Genomic DNA, 24,178 nt, shown 5'->3' with positions numbered 1-24,178 from the left:
TTTGTTGTCCCTTCTTCTGCCGTGACGTCAGACCAGTCAGCCATTCCTGTCACAGGGTGTCAACCAATGGTGAAGCAGGTTTAAGTGACGTAGATTGTCATGTAACTTGTCATATAAGATGGTGGAATATTGACAGCTTTAGTTCCACAGGTAAAAATACATTAGTCTTGAATTGCTCTAAGTGTCCCGAATTCAAAAAATACCAGATATGTGCACATTTGAATAGTTTTTAGGTGTTTACTAATTTTTATTAGCAATCTACTGGCAGCCTACATTTTCTTACTGTGCTAAAACAGAAGTAAACGGTGCGTCAATCTCCAATAGTACCCACACGCTGAGAAAAAAACGCCAAAGTCAAATAAAAGGTTGGATTTTATTTACCACAGACTAAAGTGTAGTAGACAAACTATACTAAAACTCAAACACTGCCTGAAACATTTGCACAGTGTAAATGGTCAATAGCTAAATTAATAGGCTAAGCGCTTCTTTTGGTTGCCTCGCGGCGCTGTCTCCGTCGTCTAATCAGCATACGATGCCATGCATAATGTGAGGGTCGCTATCTTGGGCTAAGTTAATACAAAAAAGTGTACAGGGCAGTATTAATTAAATTTGCATACATAGTAATCACCAGGTCAGTAATTCAGTCTTAGCAGTGTGCGACACGCAGTCGGGAAAAACTCAATTGTGACGTCAAACCAAAACTGAGCACAACTGATCGCAGAATCAGATGAGATGAGTTGGGATGGCTTAAGTCAGGCTGTGTGCGGCGGGCTTAACAAGTACACTGGTGCAACATCATGTTTGTTTGTAGGTTGACTGAATCATTCTCTGTACAAAAGCCAGATGAATCATCATGGAATAAATGACAAAAGGTTGCACTTCTGGGCTGCATAAATCCAACCACATGCTTTAAGTATAACCATTATATTCGACTTCCTAATCCACCCACACCCACACCCCCATCCTCCCCCCTGCCCCCCACAAGCAAAAAACAATAACAAAACAGAAGAGCCTTACCTGTTAGTTATAGCATTTAAAGGCATGTAGCTAATCCGAAAGAAGCAGAGAATAACAAGAAAAAGTCCAAATACATTGCTATCTTGCATTTGTGTTGCTAAGAAATAGAATATTGTATATCATAAGTAGAGAATTGACTTCATTAAAATGACAACTAGGCCTTGTTTTTTAATCATACATATTTAAGATGAAATAAATCAATATTTGAAAAGAAAAGAAAAAAAATCAACAACTGGGGAATAATATCTATGTATTTCTTGTTTCCTGACTAACCTGTCTTAGAACTGGAATGTGCAATCTGTATTATAAAGCACTTTTTATAATTGTTTTATATAAATGAGCTGAATACTAAATCGAAATAAAACACAAAATCATCCAGAACCAGTTATTTTTTATAAATCACAGTCCTTCACTGGGATTTCATAAAAAAAAAAAAAAAATCTAGAGTTTGGGTTTCAATAATGAAACTCTCCTTGAGAGAATTTGCCAATGAGGTTGTGTTTGAACATTTTCACCTAATTCCATTATTTTACTTTTAACATGCAATAGCAGAAATGTTACAAATGCAATTACGTTTGTATTAAAAAAACCTTCTAAGCAGATCCCTTCCATAATCACTGTGCTTACAGTTTGTTTTTAGAACAGAAATTATCATTTTTATTATTCAGAAGACATCTGTATAACCCTGGGGAATACATCACCATCTGTTAACATGTTATTCCAATATAAATTCACAAGGTGACAGAGGACTTTTGTTACAAAACGTGGATAACTTTGAGGCACATCAAAAACATTACATCTGTAACATTTTATTGGATCATTTATATTTGGATATCTCTATTGATTACTGTTGCAAAACATTTACACATACTACATGTAACATACAATGGTGAAAATATAATGTTCTTCCTGCATTTTGCACCTACTCTGTATCGTTAAAGAATGAATTTTTCCGAATCACATTATTTACATATACAGTACATAACTCAAAGCATTCAGCCCCTTTGGGTGGTGTTTTTCTTTTAAGGCATTCAGTGAGTTCAGAATAAGTAGATTACTTTCACAGACTCATTTTTAAAGATGTAAGCCCATATCTGAGTTCCATTGTTGCCCAACATCAGGGCAATTTACCAGAAAACCTTTACAGTGTTATTCCCTTCACCCCTGGCTATATATTTAAATCTCCAAAAATCATGGCTGCCAACAGATTTGATGCTGGACCAGTACCATCAGTCCACACACAGATACAGATACAGAATTGTTCACAATGCACTACGGGTTCCAGTCATATACTGTAATCAAACACAATGAAAGCTTTTGCAGAAAATGCCTATGGCACAATAGCTGCTTAGCTGCAAGTTACAGGATAGTCCCTTTGAGTAAGTAAAAATAGGACAAATAAACAACATCAGAACTAAAGCCACTTTAAGCCTTTCCAGTTACTATAATAAAAAAAGCACTCGTATACCTGTATCTGTTAACCCTTGTATCAGCAAAAGAGATACAGTGAATGGATGTGGAGGCTCGAACAACTGAAAACAGATCAAGATATTCATATAAGCATGCCAAGCTTATACAAGCTTTTTTTAAATGTATAATCTCCAGGTACACATCTAGTTTATAGATGCTATAGGGTGTCCCCGAGTGGCTCACCTGGTAGACACGCAGCCGCGTGGTGTGCAGGCGAGTCATACAGCGCAGGTTCAGGTCCTGGCTGCATGAAGTAGGCCGATGTTCGCTGGGGTCTCTGAAGGGAGCGTTGTATTGGTTCTGACACTCCCGTGGGTTAGGGAGGCAAAGCTGGCAGGGACTGTTTCTCCTCATTGAGCTACAGTGAACCCTGGCCAGGCGCCCAGTGAACTCAAAGGATAGTTAGTTCACTTCGGCCGTGAGCTCCATGACCTTCTTAATTTGTGGGACATGTAGAGTGAAGCCCAATTACGTTTACCGTGCTTTTCTTTGCGTGACTGTAGAGAACAAAGATATACACAGGGGCTTATGTCCTACTGATCACTACATATACATTAAAATATGTTCAGAATTAGATAATAAAAATACATTATTGTTGTAGGTCAGGCTGTAGTCTCAAAAATATCACTGACATCTTTTTTTTTTCAATCTCCAGAGTATTTCCGCAGCTATTTATGCATGGTTCAGACTTGCATAAGCAGATGGTCGTAATAGCAATAATCTTAAACAGGGTAATTGAGTAACATAGCAGTAGTACTGCAAGGAGTCAAATATTAGTTATCATATGAACAATGCTATATTACAGATTCTGCATTCCACTGCTGTTGTCTTTACAGTACTCACATTAGTCCTGAAAGCTCATGCGATTCCTGGCCAATTGTTTTTTTTTTTTTTTTTTGTTCTTTCAGAAAATGTGTTATAAATAATTAAAAATATATAGTTGTAATACAGATTTATGCACAGTATGTATTGATATGATATAAAATAAATCAATAAACAAGAAGGTCTTCATCCAGAAATATTTGTGAAGAAAGACTAATAGATTCTATCTGGTATCAGCTGGATTTGAGAGACATTTTGAGGCTGCAGGCTTTATTCTTTTAAAAAGTCACCAGAATGTGATGATTTAAGTGGAAAATGATATTCAAAGTGAATCAAGCAGAAAAACACATTAGTTAAGATAATTGTGACATTGAATAACAGTACCAAATTGCTCATAAAAGTAGGCCGTGTCCCACAATATGCAGTTCAACAGCACTTCATTCACCCATTGTGCATTCTACTATATCATAAATCAATACCTAGTTGGGTTTCTAGTTTATTGGCATTATTGACATTCCCAGGGTAGCTCAGGGATGCAACAAAAAATGTCAACAAAAGAATAATCTATTTTTTTTTAAATGGTGTTAGTTTACTGTCATTATTTCAAAGGCGATACATGTAGACCTATAAAGTAACGTTTATAAATAGGTAGAAATTTTTTTAGATTTTTTTAAGTAAGACTACTTGATAACATTTATATGTACAATAAGAGTTCATTTTAAACATGGCATGTTCTAATTATGTTTTTAATTGTGATTGTTTTTCTGTACTGATTTACTGTATATCTCACAACAGGGTAATCCTGATTCTAAAAACAATAACAACTAACGGATAATGTAATTGAAAAAATCAACATAGCATTAGCAAATATTAGTGTTTTAATAAACTGGAAGGACATTTCTCTTCCAGAAGCCACAGATACACTCTATATGAAGAATGGTTCTTGTTATTCCCTTAAGATTCCAACTAATGAGGTTTAACTCCCTCCTTGTTTATAATCAAATACAATTCTACAGTGCCATTACCTATGGGAAATGTCAAGGCCTGTGCACTGATGCAAAGTCACTTCACAGTGTAAGCTTTCTGCATTTAGCATTACGCTAAGAACTAAAGTGGTTGTGTAAGTCATCAGCAGCATGGCAAGTTTACTTATATCTTAATTGAAGCAAATTGTTTAGCATACGCTTCTCTATCTTAACATCGTAACTTCACCAGTTTAGAGACACAGGTGTTTAAACCCTTATGCAAAGCATGAGTTTAAAAATGAAGGTTGCCTAGCAACTGTTGAACTAACACTGTTGTATATGTATGTCTAGTTTTCTGAATGACTTAAAATAGAAATGTCAGGGGTCCAGTGATGTATCAAATTAATCAGACTTGTTGCAGGCAAATATATACAAAATACAGTGATATATTTATAAAGTCTCATGATTTAACCTATGTTACATTTTGCTAGACCTTTATAATAACAAAATAGCGAAGGTGAAATATGTATTGCATTGTATGATTTTTGAAATAGCGGCAGCTTTATACTCATTATGAAGCCGTTATTTACTCAAAGAAAAACATTAATGCTGATGTATACCTTAATGTACAGGTATATTTATTAAAACCTATATATTTTTAGAACATGTGTCTGGTAATAACAGAACTTAATCATGGTCTCTATTTATAAAAGTTATTTTCAGCCTTTTCTTTCATTGATTATTTTAACAATATATCCACTAAATTTCTTCCCAGGCGGAAAATATTTCTATTGAAACATTTGAAACAACAATCCACTTTCTCTGGGAAAACTGAGCAGTTTTTGAAACATTAACTGGTGGAAGCTTGTAAAGTCATATTTAATAGAAACATACTGTATAAACATCCTGACATTGTTAGAAAGGTACATTTTACAGCTTGGCAAGTCCCCCCCCCCCCCCCCCCTATTTAGCAGTTAATTAAATTATTCTGAATCACAAAAATAATAGAAAATGATTTCTGGGTTTTAAATCAACAAGCTAAAAATTCAGTTAGGGGATATACTGTACCGTAAATTATGTTCTAATGGTAATTCATTTGTAACAAGCTAGAGCTGGTCTAGTGGTCTATGCACATAATTGGTACTGTGTGCTCTTTGTCAGTGCATGGCTTACACAGTCCATCAAGTACTGTTGCAAAAAACTATGATTCTCTATTTGGCTCAGATACTATTTGGAATGGTATCCATGGAGTTCATTTGGTAAGTCTGTCAGACTCAAAAAAGCTTCAGTTTTGCTGAATTATGTTTTGTTGTGTTGCATTTAAAACCTTATATTTAAATTTGCATTAAGATTAGCTTAAGATATTTGCTACAGCCTGCAAGAAAAATGTCAACACAAGCAGTCTTAAAAAAAAGCATCCCTGTTTCATTCATCCATTTACCTCTGTTACAATCAAAGCATGGTTAAAAGCTCATAAAAGTGCTAAGCTCAACCTGCACACATCTCAGTATTTTTCCATTTGGCACAATCCTGATGTTCTGATAGCAGGTCAACCATTTGAGTTTATTTCCTGGAGGCAAAAGGGTATTTCCCATCTAAACCACATTTTTGAGCATGTGAAGTTTCTATCTTTTGAGAGGCTGCAGACAAGATTGGCCTACTGTATTTTCAGTATCTTCAAGTGAGTCGTTAAAAACTGAACTATCCACCAAACAAATGTGTGCTCCCTTATGATGTGGCTTTTAAAATACAGGAGGGTTGAATTAATTTTTTTTCTAATAATTTCTTTATCCAATCAAGGGGAGTTTGTTGCCCCCATTAATAAGTGGGTAAGAGAGCTTAAATTACCACATGATTCTATTTTCTGCTGTAAAATAGGAATACTTTGTCAGTTTCGAGGAATCTTAAACTTATCCAATATAAGGTTCTTCGTAGAGCACACCTTTCCAGCAGTACTGTTCAGGAGATGAGGTAGAGATGAACATAAGAAAGGTTACAAACGAGAGGAGGCCATTCGGCCCATCTTGCTTGTTTGGTTGTTAGTAGCATATTGATCCCAGAATCTCATCAAGCAGCTTCTTGAAGGATCCCATGGTGTCAGCTTCAACAACATTACTGGGGAGCTGGTTCCAGACCCTCACAATTCTCTTTGTAAAAAAGTGCCTCCTATTTTCTGTTCTGAATTCCTCTTTATCTAATCTCCATTTGTGACCCCTAGACCTTGTTTCTTTTTTTCAGGTCGACATTGTCAATACCTTTTAGAATTTTGAATGCTTGAATCGGATCGCTGCATAGTCTTCTTTGCTCAAGACTGAATATGACATGCCTTTTAAACCAGGAATAATTTCTGGTAACTCTTCTTTGCACTCTTTCTAGAGCAGCAATATTCTTTTTCAGAGAGACAGTCCACGTACTATGGTACTGACCATTAATGGAAATGTTTTGGAAGAAGGTATTAAGCAGTCTGTCTTGTATCCTTGGCCTTGACATCCCTGTCTCACCTGCACTGTGTTTATATGGTGACCTTTCAAACTATCACAATTATTATTGCTATCCCTTACAATTGTTAAACAAGTTATTTTACTAAACTGCTCAAATAGACCGAACACATCAATCCTCCAATGGTTAAATATTATGTTAGGGCATGCATCTATGTTATAAAATTCATCATGGAATTCAACATAATAAAAACAGTAATAACAACAATCGAATTATTCATTTTATATTCTTTATTTTCTCAATATGCCTTGCTTCCAACATGTACAAATGAGCATCATTTAAATTTAGCAAACATTTAAAATATAACTCTGAATATAGATTTTCATTTATTTACATGAAAACATATATACAGAAAGGTGCCTTGAAGACAGCTTAAATATTATTCAAATTTTCAACACTAGATAATGTATTAAGCCAAACATATAATACAAAATATAGGATAAAAGCAAAGCAAGGCAGAATAACATTTGTGGGTGTCAGCAAATAACTTTCATTTAGCTTCTAATTCAAACTATTAAACATATAGCTATTTAAAATGATTTTTTTCTAAGGTCTGTCACACTTTGCTGTCATTCATTTATTCCAGTCACCCATATGAACAATATAATCAGAGAGCAACAACACAGTTCACATGTAAACCTTATTTTTTTCTTTCTTTTTTTTTTTTAAACAAAACATTTTTATACAATAATACAAAGCTGAACATTAAAGGTTTGGTCAAACTGAATGGAGGCAAACAATTAAACCATGCATGTGTACTTAAACAAAAAAAAAAATTCCCCTCCCATCTAAAAGAATACATTTTATTATGTTATACGTCAAAGAAGTTCAATGTACAAATTACACAATGCATAAATGGAATGTGCAATTTGTATTCTACGTGTATACAAAACTATACAAAAGCATTCAAAACGCTCAATCACAAATTCTTGTCAGCTTAACGAATGCTGCTTGAGAAAAAGATCAACACAAATCTTAAAAAATTTAAAAAATGGGACCTATTCATCAAAATTGAACTAACATTTTAAAAAGGGCAACTTTAAGCCTATTTTGATAAATTAAATAGGCCTTTGTATTCATAAAACTTGTTCAGAGTTTTTTTTTTTTTTTTTTATCTTGATTCAAAATACAGCACTTCATAACTTTACATAATGTTTACAAATACTCTTAAATCTTTTTAAATAAAGATAGCGAGTTAGAGTCTTGAACACCTCTTTGTATCTTTTTTGCGACATTATAATACATATATCAACATACAAATAAAATAAAACTAATCTGTTCAAAATGAATAGCAACTACGAAAGTGCACTCTCCGTTATCATTGAAATAAAACAAAAACTAGAGAAGAAAAAACTATTGAAATGGACAGCAACTCATTTCTGAAGTCTATTCATATATTTAGATTTTTTCTTTTCTTAAAAGGAATATACATTTAGTTTTAAAAGGGTTTTCAATAATTTAAATACAAAAATGTACCAAGAGTAATCAACAATATCTGTTTATTTGACATGGCCTTAAATATAAGTGCAACAAATCTACAGTAACATTTTAATTTAAAAAATTGAGTGTTTACTGTTTTTAAAAGGCCTAACTTTAACTCATTGAATAAAAATATTTAGGCCATATGCCCAATTGTACTGTTTTTTGGAAACGGTTTAAATAAGAATTCTTCTTATAGTGCAATTAAGACAGTAAGCATACACAACTTGAGTGCAATGTCATAAAATTGCAGACCTTACAACTATGTGTATAAAGTTCTATTAAATAACTTTGTATTTTACAGATAGTATTTACTTCATACAAAAAATAATCAAGCACTACAAAAAAAAAATTATATTATTAATAACGAATGTAATACACACCTATGGTATATGGATTTTTGGGGAATTCCAAAATGTACTTTTTAAATAAAATAACAAAACGTAGATCCACAAAAATCAGTAACTTACTAAATTTCACAGCTACAGTAGATTAATTTGAAAACAAAATGCAAAGGGAGTGGAGGTGTTCTGTGTTGTACGGTGTATGGCTTTTTTTTTATGTTGCTTCACACTGCACCATTCCCAACTGCATAAAAAACAAAAACCACATGAGCACTGAACTGATAGTGCAGCTAAACCACAGCCTAACTACGTTCTACTAGTCTATGTAGTTTTCCTGTAGTTCACCTGTAGTTGTATTTCAAATGGGATTAAAAGGACAAACAATAGTTTACAGCTTTAGCAATAATCCTTCGTGCCCATCCATTTAACTGTTCTGCATAACTGACAGTTGATAGAACTCTATAGTACAAAATGTCATCACTATAACTGTGGCCTTACTTTTCACAGACCCAGCATCAACTTCAACGCAGTACCTACATACAGTCACTGTAAGCCATAAGATAAGTTCTGTATACTTATTATCACCAGCAAAGGTCAAAGGTACAGGGTCAGTTAGCATATTGTGCATAGAACGCAACCTTCACTCTTTCAATCTGGTGACACAGCTTGATGGCTGGTCCAAGTTTAAGTTCCATGCATTCTTGGACTGTTGGAAGTGTCAGAAGGAGTAATGCCTGGCCATCAATATCCTGAAAATAAAATAAATAAATAAATTAGACAAAACTGAAACTGAAGCATATTGTCACATGACCCAAAACACTGGTGGAAACATGAGGATAGAATATATTTTTAGAAACTGTCGAGTTATCATTGTGATTTGGTGGGTGCTACTGCTGTCTTGTAAGAGCCACCTTGGAGATTAGAGATATGTCTCAGTAGGATCTTACCTTGGTTAAAAGAGTTGTTTATCTCTGGATCTTTGGCAGGAAACACCCTTGAAATATTTCAGTAGCAAATGTAGGGGGCTTTATCTAGTTTAACAGATTTTAAAATATGGATGTATCTTTTGCATTTAATGTATTGTAGCTGCATTGACTTGTGTGCTCTATATAAAACATCCCGGGTGACCTTTGTTGAAAGGATGATTAGCACTAATCTTCAACTACTTTACTTTAAAGTAACATTAGGTAGTCTGTGAAACCAACCAAAAACTATATAGGTTAAATACGAGCCTGTCATACCAGACCAGAAATAACAAATGGCTGCATTACAGAAATGTCTTGGAAACAGCCTATTCTGAAAAGCAAACTAAAGTACCAATTCATTCTAAATGAACACGTATTGCATTTATTTGTATTACATAAAAAGGAACACTCTGTGAGTAAGTATTATTTATTTCTTAGCAGATGCCCTTATCCAGGGCAACTTACAATTGTTACAAGATATCACATTATTTTTACATACAATTACCCATTTATACAGTTGGGTTTTTACTGGAGCAATCTAGGTAAAGTACCTTGCTCAAGGGTACAGCAGTAGTGTCCCCCACCTGGGAGTGAACCCACAACCCTCTGGTCAAGATTCCAGAGCTGTAACCACTACTCCACACTGCTGCCCTATACTCCACACTGCTGCCCTAAGTAGTCCAGTAAATGCCACAAATAAAATAGCAAAGCAGCACGCTTCCTAAAGATAAGCAATTTACTGCAATTCTCACAACATTTCTTGGCATAGCAGCAGGAGTCAAGCAACTTATTGCACTTCTTGACTGTTTCCTGAGAAGAAAATGAAGCTCCCAACAAGAACAATAAGCAAGTTATTGCTTTTTTCCACCTTCTATTTTGAACAACAAACGTGTAGCAGTTACTTCTATAAAAGATTATTGGCCAATAACATGAGTCGCCAAACTTGTCTGCTTGTATATATACAGAGCTGTGCTTGTAGTGGGTGCTTTGTGATATATGCCTATGGCATTCAGATTCTTTTGGATGTCAAGAATGTTTTTTAAATGAATGGTATACCATATTAAGCATAGCAAAGTAATGTTTTAAGAATCTCAATTAAGGATGGAAATCATCTCAGCTAACCTAAATGGCATTTTCTTTTCTTTAAATTATAGTTTTTTTTCTGTAGAAGAGGCTTGTAGAATTGGTCCCTGGTTAGCAATTATAAACTGCGTTCTTGTGTCAAAACGTGCTAATAAGACTATACAGTACATGGTAGTTTTTGTTAGTACCTGTTCCTGAAATATTTTGGTGAGGGGTGCACAATCTGTAGACTTAATAAACCTGACAACATCAGCTACAGACCACTCCAGTGGGTTGCTGTTCAGAACCAGTTTGTCTTCATCTTCACGGTTTTCAACCTGTAAAACCAACACTTAAATTACCAGATGCTATCAGCAATCTTATTTAGCATTAGCATTATTTCTGCGCAACAGAGAAGAATAAAACTAAAATGTAATATAGACCCAAAGAGAAGTACCATAGTACTCTTTTTTCTAATAAATTGACAAAAAGAATTAACCAGTCTTTTTTTTTAACTGTGAAAATGCACATCTCTTTTGAATGTCAGCATTTATATTGGTTTCACAACTCTTGAAAAAAAGACAGATTGAAAAGATTTAGCCTTTGAGGCATACTGTAGACCTTTTATAAATGTGTGCTCAGGCACATTTTTTTTCCACCCATTTGCTGAGAATAAGCAGTGGAAACTGGAGATCCTTGTATGTGCTGTAAGATGCCTTTTCTGACAATATACAGGACAGAAATGCACTGTTTAGTCCAGAAGTAACACAAAGTATGAATTCTAGTATAGTACTCCAAAAGACATTTGCACTCCCCACACTACTGGTTTATCAGTGCATTGTGTATTTCCATTTACCTTTGCTGCAGAGCGCTTGGCAGGGTGGTATTTTATATCCTCAGTGTAGGACAGTGACCGGGTGGTCCTCTTGCGCCGGGACCTCTCAATGCTTGTGGGTCTCGGAGTGTCTGTGTTCCTTCTTAAAGCTGCTGCTCTTCTGGGTCTTGTGGTCAGGACTTCCACTGAGGACGTGTCAGTCTGGTCTTCCCGCTGCTCTGAGCTCGTCTCCTCGCTCCCCGTGTCATCTTCAGGCCCATCCTGATCCTCGTCCTCCTCGCTGTCCTGTAACAGCAAGAAAAGAAAATCCTGCTGTTTAATAAACCCACTCAACAGGTGTATATACAGGGTACCTAACGGAAACCTCTCACCTGACCTTGAAGAGCTTGTGGTCCACCCTCTAAATGGCCAATCCCTAATCTCCTACGCAACAGGGCCACAGTGTGATGGCTATTGGGAACTAAACAAGGAACCTTGAAGCACGATTTGGGACTCTTCTGTTTTCTCTTTAGTTTTTTTGTTAGTTTCTATCCCAAGGGGTGTGAAGCTTGTATTTATTTTAGTTTGTAGTTACAATGATGAAAGCAGTGGCTGAAACGCTGTCTACTTGACTTGTCCACAGACCTTGCTATGAGCTAGTTTTCTCTGTCTATATAAAAGCATCTCTGCAATTCCAATTTTCTTTCTACTGTTCTCTAATGTTGGCTGTTTTACATTCTTCTCACACTTCACACCTGTTTTCTAATATGTGTTATTTTATCAATGCTGTCTTGCAGCTGTGCTAGCTTTGCCTGCCCTAATCTCACTCTCTAAAATAAAACACAATTTCCCCTCCACCTCTTCATTGTTTTTTTTATTATGCCATCCTTTACATTTCTGTGGTTTTATATAATTTTTCACTTCTACCTACAACACCCCCCCTTCTCCACACACACACTCACTTTCTGCTGATCTGTTATTTTACACATCTCAGTGTTTCTCTTGCTGTAGTTATCTTAACAAGAGAGTCAGATTGGATTTAGTTACACATTTCATAATTACTCATTAACTGAACTGAATCTATTAGGTTAAATACATCCTTATTAATGAGACTGCAGTAGCTTTGATAGGAAAAGTGCTGACTGATGCATTAACTGGACTGCAGGATAACAGAGTCAGTACTTGTTCAAATTAAGGAGTTAACACTTTGATTTCCATGCCCACAATCTAAGTAATATAAAATCAGACAGCTACTGTTAGATTTTGTATTACTAAAGATGCAAAGCTCAACAAAGTAAATGTCATCTGTAATAAAGTAATTGATGTGGGCAGTAAAAGGACTGACTGATGGCCATACTGTCTACTGTTCATAGTAACAGTGGTGAAACTAGTAAAGATACTTGGTAAATTGCATTTAACAATTAACAGCAATGACACTACATCTTGTATTAAAATTGTACAGCAACAATTCTGTGCTTTACCTGTGGGGATGCAGCTGGCGTGTAGTCTACTGCCGAGGATCGTCTTTTCTTCTGGACAAAGATGGATTTGCGCTTCTTTCTACGCCTGGCAGGCTTTGTTAGGCTACTCTCTATGCAGCTGTCACCAATTGTTGGTTTGATGACCTTTTTCTTCTTCCCATAGTAATAAGCTAATAATATTGCGAAAATGAATGACATGTTAATCTACTGCATTCCATGAAGGCGTAATGAAAGGCCTAAAAACTAAAAACTTTGTGGCCTGACAAATAATATTTAACTGAGCTGGACATGGTTAAGCATGGTAAATGATGGCCGTAGCAGGGTTGACATTAGCTTGGTTTACTTTCAATTTAGAAACTCCAAATTCTCTTTCCATTGTCATGAGAATATGATATAGCACGCACATACCATGCACTTTCCTCACACTATCGGAAATGCAAGGCCACAACAGGGTTGGTAAATCGCCTTCAGCAGTGAAGATCTTGTTTGTGATGTAACCTCACAACCTTCCACTAGCAATTCTTTATTAACAACTGAGATCCGCCGATAGTAGCACTGGCAAGCTTCTTTGAATTGCAGCTGCTACAAAAACCACACAGCTAAAACAAAATGGTTTTTTTTCTTCTTCCTTTTTCTATAGTTTTAGTGATCAGACAGCTAATTGCTTTAATTGATATTTTCAGTCCCTTAACACTAAGCTAAGATGCAATGCATGTTCCACTTGTCTTCAGTAGCACCTATCATGTTTACCAAGAAAAATAATAAAAATGTGTACCTCAACATAAATATATTAAATTAACTATATTATTGCTGTAGGCTACTGACCTCAGTACCAGGCTAGAGCGGACAGTTTATAGAGTTGAAGTGAAATCTCTTGAACTCAAACTGGAAAATAATTACTAAAACCAGAGCAGCATTCTAATCAAATGATGTAACCAACTGGCACAAATAGAGATGTGAAAAACGCTGTTTTAATACTTACTGTATTTTGTTTTGGTGTGAATGGAGCAGTTCTCAGGGCACTTGTCTGTGACCAAGGCAGGGCTAAACAAATTAGGACAGCACTGAAGCTTGAGACAAACTTTCCTGCAGAATTCTGACACCTGGTCGGAGGTTCTCACAATCTTGATAGTTGATCTGTATGTTTTCCCTTTGTATCTGATTTATTTCAAAACAGGAGTATCAATTACTGTATTGATCAACAGGTTTTTGAGCAATGTCTTAAGCATCCCATTGGAGCAGTTCCACAAAAAGCAACAGCAATGCATCCTTGTGTCAAAACAAAAGTGCATTCACTCAGTGTGCCATGTCGTAGGACAGAAAGTACTAGGCTGTATTCAAAGGTTTAAAACTCAAAAAGAATTAATGTTAGTCTATTTTTTTTTTTAATGTAGTCATCGCCAATGGTTTTTACTCTGGTTTTCTCCCCAATTTGGAATGCCCAATTATTATTTTTATCCCGGTTCACTGCTGCAACCCCCCGGCGATTCGGGAAATGGAGGCTGAAACACGCGTCCTCATCTTTCTACTCCATTCTGGAAATCCAAACTGTGGTAACCTGTATTTAACTATACACAGACAGGCCAACTAGTCAAATAATACCTTTAGTTACATTTAGTACCACTGATACATTTAGCTATTCAGCTTTAACTTCAAAAGGTTGTAAAAACTCACTTGGCTTTTAGTGTTTCTTCTTGAAAGTTCCCCTGTGGGTCTTCTACAAGCTGCAGTTCTCTCAGTACACGGCCTGGTTTATATGCAGCATTGATTAACATGCCAAGAACCTGGGAAATAAATAATAAGATGAGTCCCTAAAACAAAGCACCTGATATTATAGTATATCGGTCTCTACCAACAAGCCCTTTCAATATGAAAAGATACAAATAACGTAATGTCTGGTGTAATTCATATGCGGAATACAGACTGGGGAAATAAAAAAAAAAACACCTTCAATTCTAACTGCATACAGTAATCCTGATGCTTACCTGCAGGTACACAAAAACAGATTAAGTGAACCCAATTTTAAAATGTAAAAGTTGAAATTTCATGACAGCTCAGTGTAATGAATGAGTCGATGCAATTTAACATACCTTTCAGAAAGGAGACATCCACAAAAGATTTGAAATTAACAATTATTTATTGCCCATTAGAGCTTGATAGCCGCCCCATGTGCTGGCTGAGCTGTGATGTAATGACTATTGATTGATGACAGCTCTAGTCAGCGGGCAGGACAAGTGGCACACTGGGCCACCTTCCCCCTGGACAAGGCATGCTGGAAGGTGGAGGACCGAACAAAGAGATGACAAGGAGGCGTAGGAGATAGGGCTATTTATAGAAATCTTGATTACATATGTGATTAGAGGGAGGATCCTCCTCTCAGAAACACAACACAGTTTCCAATTAAACAAAACAACTGAGGCTACGAGTAATAGAGAATATAACATATACAAACAAGACATACGGTATTGATGTCATGGGGGGGCGTGGCGATAGCAAACACATCTAGTTCATGCCACAAATGTTTACATTTTCCATAAATAATATATCAATAATTCTGTAGCAACCCTAACTCATGTGATGGTACTTTGCGGTAACCTATTGTTTTATATGAAAACAGCATGCTTAGCAATATAATGTATTTGCGGTGCAGTGTGTCACAATGAAAAAAGAAAAAGATCTGTTCACTAACCGTTCTTGACCGTAAGAATAGCTCATGGAAACTTAGCTACATGAGTGGTAGAATATATAGAAATAATACATTTTTTGCATATGCGCTATGCTTATGCAGATGCAATGCATCCTTTTCTAGAGCGTATAATACAATAAAAATCTAATATTGCTCTGGGGATCCTGATATTCCATAATAAAAAATGAACACACAGTGGGCATCTTAATATTCTCAGATTATATGTAAGTGGTTTAAATTTAAGTATTTGCTTTGGGCTGATTCACTCCAGCAACTACACATCAAACCTAATGAACTTACAGTTATACAGTACAAAGTACATCATTCTGAATACTATAAAAAAAAATATTACGAATGAATGAACTCCCTCAGCGCTATGCAGCAGTGATACCTAGAATTAAACAATATATATTATTGTGAGTGATTCGCTGTTTTTGAGACATGGCATATTCCCCAGTGTTGAATGTGTTTCAACCTCCAATCACTCAAATCAACAGGGGTTGCAGACTCCATGTAAAAGAAGCCAAACTGATATTTAAAACATATAGAAAATATAAAACATCTAGTTACCAGAACACAGTAACAATCTGACAGTTTTTATCAAGGTCTTTACACCAAAATGTGCAAAAAAAAAGTTCACCATATTTATTTGTGAAAAGAAAATGACTGTAAAAATGTTACAAATGTAACACAACTAGTTAAATGCAACTCAGAAGGTCAATCTTATGACTCAGAGGTGTGGAAGAGTTGTTTGTTACCAGTTTTGTAAGACTAAGGGTTGGTTCATACTTCTGTCACAGATGAATGCGATATGTCAGACACAGACAGCTATAAAAGCTGTGCAGCTTCACTATTTGCTGTACGAAGGACGCATCGTGTCGCAGCCCTTTTTACTGCGCAGCTTTTGTTCATACTTTAAATACAGACTGCATTCAATTGGAAAAATTGACATTTTAGGAGATGTGCAGAGTTTGTACCTCTTATACAGTTTAAAAAAAATCAAAAGCGACGTTATTGGTACATCCGTCCTCTCAACCAACAGAGAATCCAAAAGGGAGAATTGTAAGCATTAATTAGAGAGATGCTGGTATGTGACATTGAGAGATATTTGAAGTATTTTAGAATGACAAGTGAAAGGTTTGATGATCTGTTAAACAGATTGGGACCATTACTTTAACGCAAAAATACACAGAAAGACAGCTGCAGAAAGACTTGCAGGCACACTGCACATAGCAACTGGCGATTCCCAGCAAAGGGTGGCCACAGGCTTTACATTCTCTCCAGTCCTTTTCTATTTTTTCTGAATAACACACACCAACGCTGTTTCTGTTATTTGGGCATCTCTATATTCTTTAAGTGAGGGGTTATATAAATGCTTACAAACTTCTTCTATTAAAAGTTCCTCGAAGTCTTGCTCTATGATGGTTACCAGCATGTGACCATGCAGCAAATGTTGAGATTTTTCAACATCTTCCGACCCCATGCGATTTCAGGTCGCAGACACATGAGAAAAAGCTGTACGACTTTTCCAAAAAGACGCAAATTGCAAGAGTGTGGATGACGTAATTCCGACCTGTCGCACAGGGTAGGAGACTCTTGACTCCAATCAGAAATTATGTCGGAGTCTGAAGTATGAACCAGCCTAAATAATTAAAAAACAAAAAAATTGCAAAATGCATTGATAAATGTGGTCTAATGTGTGCTGTGCTTATTGTTTACAACATAAAATAAAATTCACATAACATAATTCATATATTACAAAACACATTTTACATGCATTGGAGATACATATGTATAATTTGAAAGTTTCAATTAAGACACCCTTTACTTTGAATTAATTTCAGGTAATTCCTTAAATTCTAACTGCATATAGTCATCCTAATGCTTACCTCTTTGAGGACAAGAGTACATTTGCCAGGGCCTACTGACTGAGGCAGTTCTGCTATCCTCCCTTTGTTTAAATAGGGACCTGAGAAACATCGATGGTTGACAAAGATTTGGGAGCAGCAGTACTTCCCATTAGTGGCACCTGGGAAAATAAATGACATATAACTGACAACATTAAAGAAGAACAAAAATATGGCGTGTCTTAGCATTAAAGGATTAAGGGTTTGTTTGCAGTAAGGCAACTGCAACAAGCAGAAATCAGTTTAGCAGCAAAACAGTATATAGCTAAATATGAGTGGCATTTCCTGAGAGTTCTTAAAAAAAAAAAAGGAATAATGATATGTATTTTCTGATACATAAACATCTTTCCCCACCCACATTGTACAGACAAATAATCATTATTTCCCTGCAAGTGCATGTGTAATACTAGACATTTTGTTGTTCATGATTCACACAATAAACCTGTTTCATTATTTTTTAAATCAGAATAGCTATCATTTGTCACCTACAGTATAGGTTTTGAACACCAAGCAGTCCATGGAAATGTTATATGAATTCTGACAAATGTAACCTAGTTTTTTTTTTTTTTTACATACAGCTTAATTGCCTAGCAGTTTGAGGACTTTACTGTTGTAAGTCCTTGTTACTTCAGTGAGAATTTGTTGTCACTGAACACGTTATGTTTGTCCATATTTTATATATTAATAATTGCACACGTATAGTATACAGTTAAACTTACCAGTATCCAGTGGAGCATTGGGACATATATTATGAGATACATTCTCCACAGGCACGGAGGTAAGCAATCTGTTGGAAGCAAAATATTTGAGTTTCAGTTTGCTGTCTAATTTAACCCCAAAAGTACACTCAGGACTTTTATTTACTGAAGCTTCGTTATCTATTGTAGGGATTACTCTTTTTCTCTGACACATTTTGTGTATTAAATATTGAGAATGGTTGTAATAGTGGGTAGTGGGTAGGACCATGTATCTCCAGAGTGTGTTGAAGGTTTCTGTGAATTGGGTTCACGGCAGGACTGCCATGTCACAGAACTACATACACTTGCATACATTGTAGAGCAGGGGCTTTACAATTCCACTAACACTCTCTATTGTTTTGGCCAGTCAGTGAATTTCTACCTATAGTGCTTCATATACCTGACACGTCACGTTTCTTTTCAAGAGTGCCTGGTTTATTTTTTACATAGTGCACTATGAATAGACTGCTTCAGCGAAATGGAGTAGCATTATTTCATTGCTTTTTTCAAAGTGTAGTTTCTCAGGGAACGTTTTTTTTGTTTTTTTTCTACTGGTTTGCTTTTTTATTAAGTGGTCAGAATATGGAAACATCAGATTAAACAATAAACTTACTGTTTTTCTGGCTGTACTACAGCAATCTTCTTCTGTGTCTGACCTGCAAAGCAAACGCAAATATATGAATGCCTTCTATTAAGTTGTTACCAAGGTAATAGCTATATATCCTTGTATTCTTCATTTTCATGCCGATATAATAGCAAAAATACATTCCTGTAATATGCCTTCCTGTCATAATGCTTTACTTTCTGAAGCTTTTATAAAAAATAAAAAATGAATTCGCTCGTTGAAGGCACAGTACTAAGGGAAAACGGAAATTCAAACAATGAGTGATGCAAACTTCAGAACAGGATTTATACTGTGACAGGACAGCCGGGGTGGTGACGTCAGACCAGGAAATAATTGCAACAGGTAGGCTGGGTTATGAATCGCCCTGCTTCGCGTATTTAACAAAAATAAATACACTATTTAAACAAAAACACTGCTCACAGAGCAAAATCAAAGGTTGAAACAAAACCAAATCTCGAACACAAAATCAAACCTATTTCAAGACGTCCCTCATCTGCGTGTTGACAATTCAATGATAGGCTTGTTGCATGCTGCCTCTTTCCCTATCATGCTACGAATAGGGTATTGGTTGCAAGAAGGAGCAGTTCAATTATTGTCTGCTGTTAGTTTTATATTGTTATATAGTTTTATAATGATTTTATTCTCTGAAGATTTTGCCTTTGCACTTCAAAATAGGGCCTCACATGGCTGAACTTTGGAAACAGTGATACAGCTTCTGGTACAGCACTTGGATTTCACAGCTTCAGACTGATTCTGTCTGGATCAAGTCCAGCATTTAAAGCAAAACTCTCAGTTGATTTTCTCCAGTTTAGTCACCCCTACTGAACAACTTTACAATTTGCTTAAGCACTTTTGAGGAATGTTCTTGTTTGGCTAAATTCCTGCAGCAAATATAAAAGACTAGTGAATTTAAATAAAAAAAAAAAAAAAAAAAAAAAAAACTTTAAGTTTTATTGTACCCTGGGCAAATAAGCAAAGTTGGCAAAACACTAAAGCCTTTTCTTTGCTGCTAAGAAAAAAAAACAAGCTCTCCAGTAGTCTTGGGCAAAGATGTTGCTACATAACCAGAAATACCTATAATCTCTAAAATAATTGAAAAAGGCACAGACTTATTTGCCTAACAGTTGAATACATCTGAACTATTTTAACAGCACTTCAGTAAATCTCCTGTACTTTATGAATTTATATGATCATAGCTGTTGGCTTATTAAGATACTGCCAAAGGCTTATCTCTGCCGACTGATAATTTATATTTCATGTTCCTATGCTTCAAATATAGCAGTAATACCAATGCTGATATTATTAACAATATAAATACTACTATTACAATTACTGCTCTGAATAAACAGTTTGGGTGTATTTTATATCTGTTTCTCTCTAGTGTTTTACAATGTCACCAAGGCTGATGAATTACAACCTTATTATGAACAGCTTTAAATTTGTTAGAACAAAAACCACGGAAGCTTAAGAGTGGTGTATCCAGTACGTCAGACAAGATTTCTTAAAGTATTTTTCCTTTCATAAGTCGAGTGGACCAACGGTTTTCAAAACATTTGTAGTTAGGACCCTCTTTAAAGTGACTGTGGTGAAAGATGTAAAGAAAGAAAATCTACATCTATATATTTAGTTTATTGTAAAACAGGAAATATATAAATAATAAAGCAAAAAGCCAGATTTTTCACAATGCAAGGTCCACTTTTCAGAAAACACCTGCAGCAACTCTCTGTCATCATTACGTATTTGTAGGCCTGCTTGTGCTGCGGTCATTTCACAACCCTCCTGAAACCTTTCGGAACCACTCAGAGGGTCCCAACCCCAACTTTATGAACCCCTGACAATAGACAAATGTTTTGCCCAATGTTTTCAGGATCATGGCTAAATGTCTTACACAATGAAACCAGTCTACAAAATCTCATCTTGTCCAATATCAAACCAGTTCTGCAGTTTGAGGCTTAATACAACCCTTTGCATTCTTAGGATTGGAACTTCCTCTATCAGAATGAGTTGAAGAGAGTATGTTTTTATAGGATTGCGGTTTTCATAGGACTAACACATATTAACACTTGAACACCAAGCCATGTGTCCTCCAGCATCAGTGCTTTGCTATTGCTGGTGTTCATCAGCTTTCAGTGCCGCACTCCTTCTAGAGTGTACACACATACTGTAATAAGCTTTATATAAAACAATTCACATTTTCAACTCCACAACTATGCAGTATGTAAAGAATGGCTACTTGTGTGAGAAATAGCTTAATTCAGATACTTTCATTTAAAAAAAGGTAATTTAATTATGCTGCATCTGGCAGAGCTGGCTAATCAAAATCTAGCTTTGTCAACATCGCAATCCTACTCATCCACTGATGGAAACAAACAGAACTGATTTCATATTGCTTTCAACATTGAATCATGGCATTAGTCCTTAGGTCAGATCACTGAACTAGACTGCTGTCCTCATGCTTAGATGAATTCACTGTCATGGCTGATCACAGTCAGATCTGAGGATGCCGTGTGTGCCTGTGTTTTACAGCAAGACGTTAGTTACAGTAACACAAAGTAGAAAAATATCACAGGAGTAAAGAATACGTTGTGTAGGCTTTACTTTACCCCGGTGAATTAACTACAAAATAATAGATGCCAAATACCAGTTAAACATGGTTTTGTTTATTCCCGAAATAAATAGTACATAAAGTTGACACCGCATTTCAGAGATCACGTTTACGCAGAATAATGTGTTATATATGCATTTTAATAAAACGCAAAAACATAACAGCAGTGCGTTTCTAAAACACAGATGTAAAAGACAACAGATCCACTTTTCATCATCCCTATCCAATAATTTTGTTTATATTATTAAGTAGTTTTATGCAATGCAACATGTAAAAATGGTTTCACTGCTCCCTACATCCCCTTTAAAAAAAGAAAAGAAAAGCAACGGAGGTCTCAGTATCCCATATAGCACTGCACATGTCCCTAGTATTAGAGCATCTCTGTATCAGAGCATCTTACCTATTGACACTCAGCCAAGAATTTGGACAAGTAAAACACTTGCTTAAAAATCATGGTTTTAAGACCATGGATGAGGCCTGCAGGGTTTTTATTGAGAACTGTTCCAACATCTTTCCTGCTTTCGCAAAACTTACGCAATTACGATACCTGTATCTTGTGTACCAGCAGAACAGGGTTTTAGCTGTCAGAACAAAGTGCAGACCAGCAAACACTCTCGTTTAGGTGAGGATCATCTAAAACATGACAATTTCAATGGAACCTCCTAAGAATTATTAAGACTTTGATTTGGAAAGAGCACAAGTAATTTTCTGACTTGGGTGCTAAAAGGAAAATTTAAAGAACTTTTAAAACAGCAAAACTGTAAATAGTTATGATGACAGCTACCCGCAGAGACATTGGCACATGTTTTACAACACTGATCTTTACGTCGTGAATGGGGGATTCTCAAAAGCTTGTCTTGATGTCTATTTCTACTACAATTATTTATACTGTGTACTGTTTTGTATGTTAACTTCGTTAATCTGAAATAGTTACATTGGAAAATAACATAACTATGTAGATGCAATATGCAGATGTGATGGTTGAAAATGCAGATTTTGCGACCTCTGCCACTTTTTCCTTTTTTTTTTTTAAATTCCTTGCCATTGCCGTTTCTTCACAGTAAAGTGGCCATAGACACGTTTTCATAAAGTAATAACATGAAGTTTATGTGTGCCTTATTGTAGCTGAACGAAACCAAAGAAACTGAAATTTAACTTTAAACACTTCAAATAAAACAAAACGTGGAAATGGTGTTGTAAAGTGAAAGGGAAAAAACTCACCGTTTTGGTTCTCATTTATTACATTCCAACAAAAAAGGTATAATATATACAATCTATATAAAAACCACTATACAAGATTTACAGCAAGTTAGGCACTGTTTAAGCGAAGCATTTCAGAATGACGTGCTTGCCTTTTTTTTTGTCATGAGATTCTCATTCAACGCTTTTTTTTACCCAGATAGTGTTCCATAGAGAGCACGTGCTTGCACACACATAATCTGGTTTGTTTACTTTTTGCTGTGTAAAACTTTTAAATAGGGCCTCAAGAGCTGCTGTGTTGATCATGTGTTTCTTTTATATATATATATGTTAATCTTACATATCACATGGAGCTATTTTTCATTTGCCATGTTTGAAATTGTTGCGCAACTTTTGGCAAGGCGGTAAATAGGTGCAAGGTAATTTTATAATTTCTAGCAAATACAAACATCTGAATTGTGTATCCAAATATATGTCAAAAAATATTCGTTCAAATATTCGAATATTTGTCCCAGCACTAATTAAAAATAAATGTTATTAACTTTCATTTAAAAAAGGTGCTTTATTAATGCTGGCAATTCAGCGTTTTACTGTATGAAGTTGTCCATATCTGGAGCACATACACCATCCATACAGATTATTTTCTTTGATTTATTTGGTAATATAATGAAATCCAACAATAAGATTTATTATGGGTAGAAGTAAAAGGCATAGTATTTTGCCTAAAATAGCAATAAATGGGTTTCCTAAAATGTTGAAATTACAAGTATGGCCAAAAGTTTTTTAGCACCTAGAATTTTAGGACTGAGACATAATTAAAAAAAAGAAAAAAACTTTATGAACATAATTTAGATCTTTTATTTAACATCAGGTAATAAAATAAGCTATAACATGATATCGCAAAAGTCTATCGGAAGCCATAACAGTAGTGTCAGTTTTTCGTTAAGTATATGGAAAACTACAAAGCGGTGTTTAATTCAATATGTTAATGTAGCATTATTCAGCAGGTTTCATTTGAGTTTATGAAGCAAAATGAGTTCATTCTATAGGGTGCTGCAAACCTTTTGGCCCTAGCTGTACTTACTTAAGGCCTTCCTCCTCTCTACTGAAGCACAGCATCTCCCTGTTTGTTTTTTCTTGTTGCAGCAAGCATCTGTTTTATATTAACGCAGACTCATTACAGATGTGTTCTGCAGATTTCAGCATGACACATTCCGTACTCATTATGGATGTGAAGTTGCGATATCACACTAACATGCTGCCTGGAGGCAGATATTAAGAGTGATATTTAAAGTAACATTAAGCCAGTGTACAGATAAGTGTCAAATGTATACCATATCAAATACGATAGCAGCAATCAGCAGCAACCATCTAACAATATCAGTTAGAATTATCTCTGAACTATTTTAAAACAGCCTGCAATCATAGCTGCATAATTTGCACAATAATAATAATATTTTTAAAATGTTCCACATTACATACCCTCTTGTTTCCTATATG

At 35.5% G+C, this 24,178-nt stretch overlaps 1 protein-coding gene across 3 annotated transcripts in view; it reads right to left on the bottom strand.

Moving 5' to 3' along the window:
* Positions 1 to 6,985: 6,985 nt before the first annotated feature.
* Positions 6,986 to 24,178, bottom strand: part of sfmbt2 (Scm like with four mbt domains 2) — a 64,865-nt gene continuing 47,672 nt past the window's right edge. For all 3 annotated transcript variants that reach the window (XM_034027347.2, XM_034027348.2, XM_034027349.2), the window contains 9 exons: positions 18,862 to 18,904; positions 18,231 to 18,298; positions 17,494 to 17,633; positions 14,593 to 14,702; positions 13,901 to 14,076; positions 12,919 to 13,088; positions 11,480 to 11,743; positions 10,833 to 10,961; positions 6,986 to 9,345 (listed from right to left, as the gene is read on the bottom strand). In XM_034027347.2, the coding sequence (XP_033883238.2) occupies positions 9,205 to 9,345; positions 10,833 to 10,961; positions 11,480 to 11,743; positions 12,919 to 13,088; positions 13,901 to 14,076; positions 14,593 to 14,702; positions 17,494 to 17,633; positions 18,231 to 18,298; positions 18,862 to 18,904 (1,241 nt within the window). In that variant the 3' untranslated portion in view covers positions 6,986 to 9,204. The remainder of the gene's footprint in view (positions 9,346 to 10,832; positions 10,962 to 11,479; positions 11,744 to 12,918; positions 13,089 to 13,900; positions 14,077 to 14,592; positions 14,703 to 17,493; positions 17,634 to 18,230; positions 18,299 to 18,861; positions 18,905 to 24,178) is intronic.

The sequence above is a fragment of the Acipenser ruthenus genome, chromosome 7 (assembly GCF_902713425.1).
Source record: "Acipenser ruthenus chromosome 7, fAciRut3.2 maternal haplotype, whole genome shotgun sequence".
NCBI classification, from domain to species: Eukaryota; Metazoa; Chordata; class Actinopteri; order Acipenseriformes; family Acipenseridae; genus Acipenser; species Acipenser ruthenus.
Note: the sequence above shows the minus strand (reverse complement) of the source record. Positions and strands in the feature narration are given on the sequence as shown.